The sequence below is a fragment of the Lampris incognitus genome, chromosome 11 (genome assembly GCF_029633865.1).
Source record: "Lampris incognitus isolate fLamInc1 chromosome 11, fLamInc1.hap2, whole genome shotgun sequence".
NCBI classification, from domain to species: Eukaryota; Metazoa; Chordata; class Actinopteri; order Lampriformes; family Lampridae; genus Lampris; species Lampris incognitus.
The window spans coordinates 12836642-12849071 of NC_079221.1; the positions used below are offsets into that span (position 1 = coordinate 12836642).

The 12430-nt window shown below is 43.4% G+C and overlaps 1 protein-coding gene across 6 annotated transcripts in view; it reads right to left on the reverse strand.

Annotated features, from left to right (window-relative positions):
• Positions 1-12430, reverse strand: part of LOC130121286 (target of Nesh-SH3) — a 59679-nt gene that overhangs the window by 19452 nt on the left and 27797 nt on the right. Inside the window, exons 5-13 of one of the 6 annotated variants that reach the window (XM_056290164.1) lie at positions 11549-11730; positions 11243-11289; positions 10434-10482; positions 9898-9963; positions 9627-9704; positions 6944-8089; positions 5360-5425; positions 3830-4021; positions 2827-2895 (exon numbers count right to left, since the gene is read on the reverse strand). In XM_056290164.1, coding sequence (XP_056146139.1) covers positions 2827-2895; positions 3830-4021; positions 5360-5425; positions 6944-8089; positions 9627-9704; positions 9898-9963; positions 10434-10482; positions 11243-11289; positions 11549-11730 — 1895 coding nt within the window. Of the gene's footprint in view, positions 1-2826; positions 2896-3829; positions 4022-5347; positions 5426-6943; positions 8090-9626; positions 9705-9897; positions 9964-10433; positions 10483-11242; positions 11290-11548; positions 11731-12430 lie in introns of all 6 variants that reach the window. The other 5 variants (XM_056290163.1, XM_056290162.1, XM_056290165.1 and 2 more) reach the window with 5 other exon arrangements.

Sequence of the window (12430 nt, forward strand, 5' to 3'; positions counted from 1 at the left end):
GATCTGGTTTATGTTCTGTGGTTTCTGCGGCCGGGGTGTGTTTCGGTCTGCCAGGCCTCTCCCATAATACATCCCACAAAAATTTGGGGCCGGGCCTCTGGGGCGCCAAAGCCCGCACACATTCAGCAGGCTGGGATGGTGGAGGTAACGGTGGCGTCGCTGCTGGTCTCTGTCAGACTCTCTAAACCGCAGGTGAGAAGGTGGAACAACAAACCTCCACACGCTGTCAAAACACAGAGCCGGACCCTCAGTCCAGAAAGAGCCCAGGAGAAATACACAATAAATATGTATGTATGTATGTATGTATGTATATATATATATATATATATATATATATACACACACATACACCCCTGCTTCACATAAGTGGGATTGGTGCTTCTGCAGTACTCATTTATAATCTAGGTGCCCAATTCGTGGATGGACACGCTCCATTACACACCCGTAGTCCACAAAAATAACACAACTTTGAAACAAACTCAAGTGGAAATGTCAACACCGTATTCTACTCTGCGAAATGTCCCGGTCGTAATCTACTTCAGTTTTTGCCAGAACTGAGAGTTGAGCCGGTTACTGTAACGTCCTGTAAATTGTCAAACATCCGAGAAAAATTAACGATGAAATAAATCATTTAAAAAAATGTATATCACCATGAAGTCATTTTCTATCTCACACTGGCTTTTGTTAATTTACTCTTTTTCTAGACGAGCCGTTGATTCCTCTTAAGGGGAAAAAGGGGGAAAAGGTGCAAATTGCCTCGTGACGTCGAGCAGATTTACAGTTCATTGGAATTTGAGCATGAAGAGCAGCAGGCAACACTAGTAGTATTTTTTTTCTATATTTTCATATTCTGCAGAGCTGCTTCCAAGAGAGCTTTGTGGCTCCTTGAAGACCTCTGAAACCGTCCAAGTTTCCAGAAATAACACACACCAGCTGTGACATGGGACTGAAGCACAATCTCTCCACACGGGGCCACAGACCACGGAGCAGATATACATATATATGTAACTCCTAAACTAAGCCAAAGTTTCAATCCTGAAGATTTGCTTTCAAATAAATGTTCTTTTGATATAAAACAGCAGCTAATCCACAAGTATTCCGATCATAAACACTTTTTTTAGTTGCTCATTTTCGATGGTTCATGTCTGGTTGGACTTTCCTGGATAAAAATGTGGGGCATAGCGTTTTACATTTTCATCACACCAGCCAAATGCAGAAGAACAAGGCCTGTACTGGTGAAATTGTTGTGACGAAAAAGCAGATATGACTGAAGAAGCTCAAAAAGGACTTTAACCAACAAATAGTACAACAATAACAGCTGAAACCAAGGTTCAACCATTTTCTGTTGGGCGGTGGGTACTGACACCCATTTTGAATGGCTCTCTGGGACTGTGGTAGTCCAAGACTCCTTTATCAGCATTACCATAGGTGTCAATACGTTTAAAAAGAAAGAAAGAAAGACAATCTTCAGGATTTTAACTTTCAAAGCATTTCAGTGAACAGCTGACTCGGACCTGCTGGGGCCACGACTGAAATGTCTGCATGTTCACTCGAATAAAATGATGTGACATGGACCAAATGACGGAGACAAAAGCACCCGGCTTCAGTGTCAGTCAGATAGCCCAATCACACCATGAACTCACACTGGAGAATGAGGCCACTGACAGAAGGACAAGCTGTCAATCACTGAGGACAAAAGCATTGGGACAAACAGTTCTGGTCAGTCTGGCTGCAGGGAACACGACAGCGTCTCTCAGAGAGTAACCTCATATAGCCCGACCTCCGTCTCACCAGGCTCACGGAGGTCTGGAGAAATTCAAGCACGAACGTCAGTCAGAAAACAGTGGGTTTTCATACTTTAAATCAGGGGAGAACTGAGGGCAGAGCCTGGGGCTGGTGCTCAGACTGTCCTACAAACAAAAACTTATTTGTTCCATGCTAGCCAAACTTTGGCTCGGACAAGATGACATCTGCAAAAACTCTGTCCAAAGCATTAGATGTTTGCAGACAAGCTTTCCGTTTCAAAGCTGCAATCCGCAACGTTTCTCCATTAATAAGTTATTATTTTATACATTTGAAAGGTGATGATGATGATGATGTGGTGATTGTGTTGGACAGACAGTCAATCATCCAGTAGAAAAGTGTTTTATATATATATATATATATATATATATATATATATATATATATATATATATATATATATATATACATATAACATCCAAATGACTCTGATCTTCTGGGACAACAAACCAAGCGTAGACACTGTATGGGAACAGTTGTGCAGTCATATTAGTTGTCATGGATACATCACATCAGCATCACGTCTCAGTCTTTTTTTCCATCACGTACGTGTTTGCTGCTGCACCAGTGTTCATCCTACCCGCTCAAAACATTTCACCGGCAGTATACGGAGACTGGAAAGTGTCTCCAAACATGGTGAAGATGACTCGTAGTGTTATGGAGCCTGACTCCATCACACACATGGAGGATATAAACATTGATTAATGGAGAAAAGTCTCAAATTTCAGCTTTAACAAAGAAAGTTAGCCTCACTATCATTAGCGTAGCTGAGGCAAACAAGGAATCTTGTTTCTACCCAAACAGGAAAACTAACCAGAGGTGCTGTTTTCGTAGGCAGGCGTTTTCTACTCTACCAGCCAATCAAATCGCTGCCTCAGGATTTCTTATCCCAATTTGTTTGATAAGATATTTTCTCTGTAAACTCAGTGAGTCGGTGTGTCTGGCTACAGGAGATTACTCAGAGAGGGATACAGGTTAGTGGGCGTGGCACACTGAGAGGAAATGGATATGATTCGCCATTACCCTGTTCATCTTTGGACCACACGGCAGGTTTGGGAAGAGCAAGGTCCTTACGACGCTCTCCACTGGCTGCTGGAGGGAGAAGTGGTTCCTGTTATTAAGTGTTCTCATGTCTTTCTGCCAACAGGCCAAGCACATACCAGCATGATGAAGACCCGGAGGGAGACATGTGATGGAGGAGGAATCACCGAGGCAGAGGAAAGTCAAGGATGAGAGATGGCTTAATGCATTTCTCAATACTTTTTTTGTTTTCTTAGGGAGAATACAGCTGGACACTTGCTTGTGTATTCAACCACCTGGTTATACAGATGTTAAAGAAATACAATTTGGAACTGGCACTGAGTTTAAAGTAAGATATCCATCATTTTTCTTGTCCTCATCCACTATTCTTTCACTCGCGTGTGTGTGTATATGAGAGCGAGAGAGAGATAGCGATATATACAGAAAGAGTCAGACAGAGAGAGAGAGCGACAGAAAGAGACAGGGAGAGAGGGAGAGAGAGACAGGTAGAGAGAGAGAGAGAGTAAATCGTGTTAACGGTGCTGACCCCTCAGTCGACCCTGTTCCTGTGTGAAATACACACCAAATACCAGGCCCTCGCTGAGCACCGGCGAAACAACGTGAGACCAATATGAACTCAGAAGGGAAGTAAAGAGGAGGGGAGGGAGGGGAGAGGTTGAGGCTCATAATAGCTCGGCAGACAGTTTGAAATATTTAAGATGCTCAGACACAATGGTCTCAGTTTCACCATCGGTTGTTGAGTGTTCTGCGCCATTCACTTTTAACTTGAGCCATGTAATTCACTCAAACTGGAGTTTGTGTGTGTGTGTGTGTGTGTGTGAGAGAGCGAGAGAGAGAGAGAGAGAGAGAGAGAGAGAGAGAGAGAGAGAGAGACTGTATGAGCACACGCTCAAGAGACACTGTGAAAGCAACAAAAAGAATGGGGGAGGAAATAATGTGAGGTAGTTGTTCAGGGAAGAGGAAGTGAAGGTGAACGCTCCTTTACCCCCAGGCGTGATGGAGCTGAGGGAGGAGTTGGAGGACCCCCTGGGTAGAGAGAAGGGTCTGAGGCCATTAGTGGTGGAGGGAGGAGAGTCCCGTAGGCGAGACACCATGGTGTTTCTGGTTACCGGTGTAACTGGCGAGCTAACAGTAGAGCGAGGGACAGCAGCAGCGGATGTTATCCGGATGACATTCCCTAGATAAACAGAAATCGGGGGCGGGGGGTGTATTCAAGGAGGTTAAAATTAATCCACCTCCCATCAAGGAAACTTAACGAGACCTGGATGGAACAACTGACAGAGTGCATGGGTGAAGAAACAAAGGAAGAATGTCATGAAGAATGAAGTGATAACAGCGTAGAAAGAAAGAACGTCTGAGAGGAACTTAGCCGGGCTGAGAGTTGGTGGCTGTGAATGGGCAGCAACCCACAGATTACAAGACACAATTCCAACATGCCAGTTTCGCTGTTCGCTCTCATCTAGCTTAGAACATGTCCGACTAAATGTTGTCCACTTTTAGACCGAACTATCTGAATAGTTACATTATTATGTATTGCCCTAACTGCTAGTCCATATTTTGTGTGAGAATATTTTTAATTGCTTTTGTTTTGGTGCCTATTTAAGTTAAGATTTAGACTTTTCAGCTAAATTTAGCACGGTTATCTTAGATAAAATTTAGGTTAATTTTGATTGAAAAGTGAAAGTCTAGTAGACATTAAAGCTTAGCCTAAATAACCAGTTAAACAAGGGTAATTAAAATTATTCTCACGCAATATATAGACTGGTGTTGTATAGACAATTAAAGTTGTTTGGGTATGGGTGTCCGGGTAGCGAAGCAGTCTATTCCATTGCCTACCAACATGGGGGTCGCTGGTTCGAATCCCTGTGTTACCTCCAGCTTGGTTGGGCGTCCCTACAGACACAATTGGCTGTGTCTGCAGGTGGAAAGCCAGATGTGGGTATGTGTCCTGGTCGCTGTACTAGCGCCTCCTCTGGTCAGTCGGGGAAGCAGCTGGCGACTCCACATGTATCGGTGGAGGCATGTGGTAGTCTGCAGCCTTCCCTGGATCAGCAGAGGGGGTGGAGCAGCGACTGGGATGGCTCGGAAGAGTGGGGTGATTGGACAGATACAATTGGGAAGGAAAAGGGATGGGGGAATAAAGTTGTTTGGGCGATACAGAACTTAGTAATGATTAATTAAAAAGTTTGGTCTAAAAGCGGACAACAATTAACCAGATATTCTGAGCTAAATGAGAGCCAACACACAGCAGCCACATTGAAATAGGAGCTAGTGCTCGGTGGGAGGTGAGGGCGAGTGTGGTTTGCTAAGAATGAAGGCAGAGATGGAGAGAGGAGGAGTAATGGTGGACCGGGGTGATGTGGTGGAGGGTGGAATAATGGGGAAGCGGTGATTTCATCCAATGATTTGATGGACAGTTGGAAGAACCACTGAAAACACTGGGTTCCATGTGACTGGATGACAACACAGATGGTTAATGGGACAAATGTGCCATCATGTTTACCCTGATTGTTACCATTGGCGCTCTCTGCTGCCAGGGCGGGTCTTGGCAGAGGCTTGCCCTCCTCTGGTTGGCTAGGCGCTGTGTGGAAGAAAATTTGCTTTTTATCTGGATTTTTTTAACCTGGATATATTCTTGAATTCTAAAGGGGGCATATCCAATTCCTTTTTCCCATACTATATTTCTGGGTGTCATAATATGCAGGGTGCAATTTATGAGGAAAAAAAACTACAGAATATGGGTATAGTGTCTATGATGTCCCCTATAGGTTTCTGAAGAGCCTTTTTGAAGCCTCGATTTTGCCTTTAAAATTGCCGCCATCTTGTCAGATTTTGGAGCCAGAACAGCTAAATTTGGGCATCGATGTGAAGCTGAGATGAGACCTGCCTCCAACGCATGAGCAACTTGTCGGTCACTCCAGCGAGAGACCTGTTAATCAAGACAGCCACACCCCCAAACATACCGATCTTGTATTTTCTTAATAGAAACCAAGTTAGGCTTGGCATGCATATCATTACAACATTAACGTGACAATAATATCACAATAACATTGTCATTTGTTCCCCGGTTTGTATAAGTCAACCTGGGAATTTCCCCCCTTATCAGTGGGCTATATGTTGCCTTATTCTGACTTGCAATACCTGGGCTTTTATGAGGGGCAAGGCCCGGATAAATACGTTAAAATGCTGAGATAATGAATCCCCCCCCCCATTTAGCTAGCTTTACTGTCATGTCACATTTAAACTGCTTTTGTTTGATAACATTGTTCAAAGTAATGCATGGATCAAGGCTAATGGAACATGGATCATCAAGTGGCCCAGATGATCTCATCTGTATTCTCATCAGACTGCCACTTTGTCAGAACTGAGCAAGCACTGACAGCGGAAATCCATTTCTGCTTTTGCAGTTGTTTAGCACCGTAGGCTATTGTACCAGTGTAACGACCACGGATAGACTCGCTAGCCCTTGGCTAACGGGTCAGGCAGCGGTGGGCTAGAACCTGGGCTCCCTGCACCACGGGTGACTGCGCTAACCAGTCAACTAAAGGGTCCGACCCATTAGCCAAGGGCTAGTGAGTCTACGCATCCATGGTCGTTACACTATCATGGTGTCTATGTCTGTCTATGGGTCCAACCCGTTCAGCCAAAGTAAATATCACTATGAGAGGAATAACATTTGTTCACAGTAATAAATAAATAACTAGAAAATAAATAAAAAGAGGAATGAATTCAGAGAAAAGAGAGAAGATATTCTCCTCCAGCAAATCTCATACTGATAATGTGGCTCATGTTGTAGTTTTTTGTTTGCTTTAATTGAATATAACTTCAAAGGTTAACTCTTGAATGAATGTGAAGAATAAATATCGTGCCATAACTTTGGCTGACTAATTGGAATGACCTAAACAGGAAGGGGTACTACTAAAAGACCAAAACCAGTTGTGATGTGTTAAATGGGAACAACCTGTTGCTGCCTGCCAAATATTATTCTAATACTCAAGCTGAAAAAAACTAAATCCTTCAAATATGCCCCCTTTAAAATGCACTTTTAGAATGGAACTTTGCAATCAATATTTGGTGGCTGAAACAGTGGGGTCTTTACCAGTAGGGACCAGCTGTCTCGGGCCGACCCAGGCAGGCTGAGATCGGGTCCTGGTCTGAGGCTCAGGCTGAGGGATAGGTCGGGGCACAGGTGGGGCCTGGGTCTTTGTTTCAGGTCCTGATTTAGGTTTAGGTTGAGGTTGGAGTTGGGACATAGGTTTCGTTTGGGTCTTTGGTTCAGATTCTGTTGTAGGCTTAGATTGAGGGTGGGATTGAGACTGGGTCTTTTTTATTGGTTTGGGTTTAAATTTAAGCTGCGGTTGGATTACAGGTTTGGGTTGGACCATTGCTTCTAGTTCTGGTTTAGGTGTAGGCTGTGGTTGGGGTTGGGGCAGAGGTTTGGGCAGGGTCTTTGATTGCAGTTCTGGTTTAGGTTTAGAATGAGGCTGGGGAACAGGTCCGGATTGGGCCTTTGGTTCTGGTTCTGGTTTAGGCTGAGGTTGGATTACAGGTTTATGTTGGACCTTAAGCTGAGGTTTTGGCTTAGTCTGTGGGTGGGACTGAAATACAGGTTTGGGTCGGGTCTTTGGCTCTCGCTCCATTTTAGGCTTAAGCTGAGGCTGTGAATGGGGCTGGGGCTGGGTCTTTGGCCGAGGTTTGGCTACAGATTTTGTATGGGTCTTTGGCTCCCATTCTGGATCAAGTTTGGGCTGAGGTTGAGGTACAGGTTTTGTTTGGGTCTTAAGTTCCAGTTCTGGGTTAGGTTTAGGCTGAGGTTTGGGTGCAGGTTTAGTTGGGGTCTTTTCTTCAGGTTCTGCTATAGGTTTAGGCTGAGCTTGGGTTTGAGGTACAGGTATGATTTGGGTCTTTGTTTCATATTCTGTTGTGGGCTTAATAGGAGCATGGGATTGGGACTGAGGATGGGTCTTCAGTACTGTTTTTGATTGAGGTTTTGGCTTGTGCTGTGGGGGAGGTTGGGGTACTGATCGGGGTTCAGACTTGGGATGGGTCTCTAATAGAGTTTGTGGCTGAACTCTGGGTTTGAACTGTGGTTGAGTTTGGATATTTCCTGTATGCCTCTCTCCATGTGTCTGAGAGACTGGTGTAGAGGAAATGGTGGTGGGAAGGGGCAGCAGAGGAAGAAGCTTTGGAGCTAGAGGGACATCCAGAAAAGGAGGGAGGACAGATCTGGACCTTTCACCTGCACCTGAATCATGTAAAAGAGAAAAATAGGGCCATTACAGCATAATGGTATAGGAAACAACATCAGATAGTCTTTTGTAGGATAGCTTGTTTGACTAAACAAAAGAGAATAAAAGCAGCTTATTGTCTAGAGCAACACAAAAGCGTGAGGTAAAGAGAGGTGCAGGATGGCAGAATTTCACAGAGCTCATGCTTGACTAAACACTAAGCTAAATGATGATTTCTAGCTGGTACAAGTGTGATAAAGGGGGTCCAAATTCAAAGGCGATCAGCTCATATGGAAGTATTTGCAGTGTAATGACCGTGTTACTACACACAGACTAAGCTACCAGGCCTAGTACTCCTGTGAACTACGGCCATCCAAATCCATTGACCATGCCTCTATATAAGGCTATGAGACATGATGTTTTAATAGCTGTTGATTGATCGCCTGCCATGGGATTTTGATGGACCATTCCTGATTTATTTTCAAAGTAATCTGATGTTTACCTCATACAGAGAAAGACAGGTAAAAGGAGATAGCAGGAAAGACAAAGAAAGAGAGAACGAGAAGGAGAGAGAAAAAGAAGGAGAGCAGCTCAAGAACCTCCACCGATCTTTATGGTCATACAATGTTCATACTACTTTTATTATGGGGTTTAGGGAAATTGAAGATGTGTGGAGATATGGTGGTTGAGTTACATCACAGTACACAGATCCGAATACCACCATGTTCTTGTCTGGAACATTTTAAACATGGAGATTCAGCAGAAAGAGACTGTGATAACACCACTGCCCAGCAAATTAACTTCCTCGGTTCTTCTCATTGACATTGAAAAGAAGTGGAACCAAAGTGCTGAAAAAGAGCTTCCTAAATTTAATTTCAAGGTGGTCTGAGATTGGCTAGACTTTTGAAACACAACCGAAAGGGAAAGGGCAGAATAATACAAATTCAAGGCTTGAATTAGATGACAATAAAGGATCTGTTGGGCTCTTGATGAAGAGAGGAATGTCTGGTTCATGCAAATTTGTCATGCTCAAAGCATCAAGACTGCATCTGTTTGAAAGCAAAAGCCTCTGGGTTCTAATCAGTACAAACTGTAAAGTATTAAAGAAGAAATGACGGTGTTTAGGGAAAACTTCTGAAGAGACGGTAGACACAACTGATCTGTAACACATTGCATGACCAAACAGCAACCTACAGGTGATTCTTTGGGTTTTTTCATTTTCCCTGGGAATAAACATTGGGTAATTGTGGACCAATGGCATCTGTTTGTTCAAAATATGTAGCATATTAACCTGTTCAGGGTAGCCATAACCAACGAACACAATAGGCTATTGAGCCCATAGTTTGAACTTCTGTGAGTTACATCGCTTTGCCAAAAAGCAAGCGAGAAGTCAAGACCTCCTACCTTGGCCTCATTACAAACTCAACTTCCTCCACAGAAAGGCCTACCGTCTCACTGAGGACATGCCACTGTAGCTCATGCACACAAACTCCACAATATCATCTGCAAAGCCTGTGATTGCAGCAGCCAAAACCAATACGGTGCATTGTTTACCAATGGACTGTTTGGTGACCTGAGGCATTGTGGGTCCGGGAGTTGACCAGGAATCCTGCCTAGTAGTAGATGTTGGAGCTGAGGAATATAATGCACATTAGGAGATCTGAAAGAAAAGCCCCGTAGGATGTACGGCATAAAACTAACATGAAAAAGTGATGGGCTAAGATTTCCTGAGGAAAGAGAGAGAGGAAAAGGTCAGAGAGGAAGGTCACACATAAGGTCAACAGCTTTTAATCTGACCCGAGTTATAGGTCACAAAAGTCATTACCGATGGTTGTCTTTGGGGCTACATTTCCAAAGAGGGGCAGTCTGCCCTGGGTTCTGTTATGAAGAACTGAGAAGGAGAAAGGCATGTGAGATTAAAATCAAGAAGTCAATATATCATTACTTAAAACAGAGCCCTCGGAGTCCTGAAAAAGACAGGTTCTGTTATGTTATACTGCATATATAGTCCTTCAGAAAGTAATATGTCACATATATTTGACCGACAGATTGCTGAGGAGAATACTACATTTTGCCAGGCATAAGAGGGGCATCATCCCTCCATCATCTCCTGAAAAAAATGAAATGAAGATTGTGAAATTACAAAGTAGGACTGTGAATGAGGAGGTCCTGTCTGTAAGACAATAAATCGAGGATCTAGTTAAAATTCTTCCAGTACTGAATCTTTCGGACCAGGTCAGCGAGAAGGGCTGAAACGGACATTTCTAACCGTGATAAATCCTAGGATCCTGTTAAAGTTCTCCTATTAAACAGGGTTCAGTAGGTTTGAGCAAAACCATGACAGTGTCTCTATTGGCTTACCATGGTGAGCAGGGAACGGGAAGGATCGTGAGCCTGGCATGAAAGGTTTCTGTGAGGAAAAAAAGACAAGGCACCAAGGCAGAAGAGTTTGTGAACTGTCAAAGTCTTACATAACTTAAAGGTTCTAGAAAACCCATTTATAAAGTGACATTTTTGCACATTTCTCCTTTAGTATGTTTCTCTCTGTTACATAATGCCTTGTACTCCCACACTGGATCCATAGCTCATGGCGGGAAAGTTGTTATTCCAAGTTTCCTCCTTGAAGTACCAGTGTCGGAGCTGATGCTTGGCAGCTGTGGCGTTTTATGAGTGTGGGCCCACGGGCACGTGACACCACACCGTTAGATAGTCAGAAAGTTCAAATGTAAGTCTCCATCTCCTCCTTCTCCCCCCCCCCTCTCTTGCTCTCTCTCCTCACTTCTCTCCACACCCTTGTCCTTTCCGTGCTATTTTCTCTTCTTCTTCTCTTTTCTCCTCTTTCCTCCAGAAGTTAGCTAGCCATGGCTTGGTCAGCCTTGGCTTTGCTGATCATTTTTCCATTCAGCAGTTGGATGGAAAATGAATGATCCAAACAAACACTGAGACCAAATCACATGCACCAAAGCTCAGCACACAGACACTAACCAAACACATAGCTCATTTTATAAAATAGTTTTGTGTTTTGGTTTTTTGGGGTTTTTTTGGGGGGGGGGGGTGCACCTGTACCAAGCACTGAATTTCATAAACTGAAGCTCTAACAAGCTCATATGAAGAGATAAACAATTAAAAATAAATGCTTTTGAAGAAATCAAAAAATGTCTAACACGTACCACAGGCTTCACAGGGCGTTGTTTAAAAGGTTTCTGGATTGATTTATCTGGAAAACACAATACAAAAAAATAAAATAAAATAAGCAAGCTAGTGAAGCAGAACTAATGGAAAGAGATGGAACTAATCAAATAATCAAAGCCACAACATTTCAAACAATTTTTTTAGAATTATAATCCTGGTGCATGGTGGAACACAAGTATTGAATGTCAGTAGTGCTTTCTTGCACATTTTACAGAAGGATTTCGTATCCTTGACTGAAATATTCATAATATTTCTTGTAAAAAAAAAGGGTTTGGGTGACATACCACCTATGTTGGTGTTGTGGATGACGGGTTTGCTCCACACGCCAGTGCCGTCTTTAGAGTTAGGTTGGACCCCAAACTCATAGGCTGTGTTGGGCTTCAGGTTGTCAATGACTGTGTCGCTGGTGGGACAGGTCTGGTAGTTCCATTTCCTGCTCCTCTCACGGTAACGCACGGTGTAGTGTCTGAGACAGAGCAGGAATGAACATACGGATAGTTGTAAACATTGTCTTTTGGTATCTCCGGAGGACCGCACGAGTCTGGAACATTTAGTCTTAAGTCCAGTAAGGTCTGACAGTCAAAAATGATTGTTGTAGGTGTAGTATTTGTGAAAAAACTAACAATTAATGCAAAAACTAATACAAGGCGGAGAGAAGATCATTGCATGTCACCATCGGTCGGTGCCATCTTGTTTTGATCGCCTGAAGAGCAGTATTTTAAAATCAATTCTTTGACAGACAGGAAGCCAGTGTAAAGACCTCAGAACTGGAGTGATGTGATCCACTTTTTTGGTCCTAGTGAGGAGCAGCAGGGTTTTGAATCAGCTGCAGCAGTTTGATTGATTTTTTTACAGAGACCTGTAAAGACACCATTAGAATCCGGGCTGGATCTATCACAGGCATTCTAGGCATAGGCAGATTATGAGAAAATGGGCCCCTGGGCACAGATGTGTAACATATATTTTGAAAGTATTTCCGGTTCAGTGGAGTTCACGTGCGTACGTTACTAGCAGCAACATATAGGCTAGTACCTGTTCAGTAGGCTTTCAGCTGCAGCAAAGTGCAAAAAAAAAAAAAAATGAAGAGAAAGAAAGAAAATTACAGAAAGGGGCTTCACACAAGTTTCTCTCAGGCCCTACAGCTTCAAAGCCCACGAGCCAGCCTC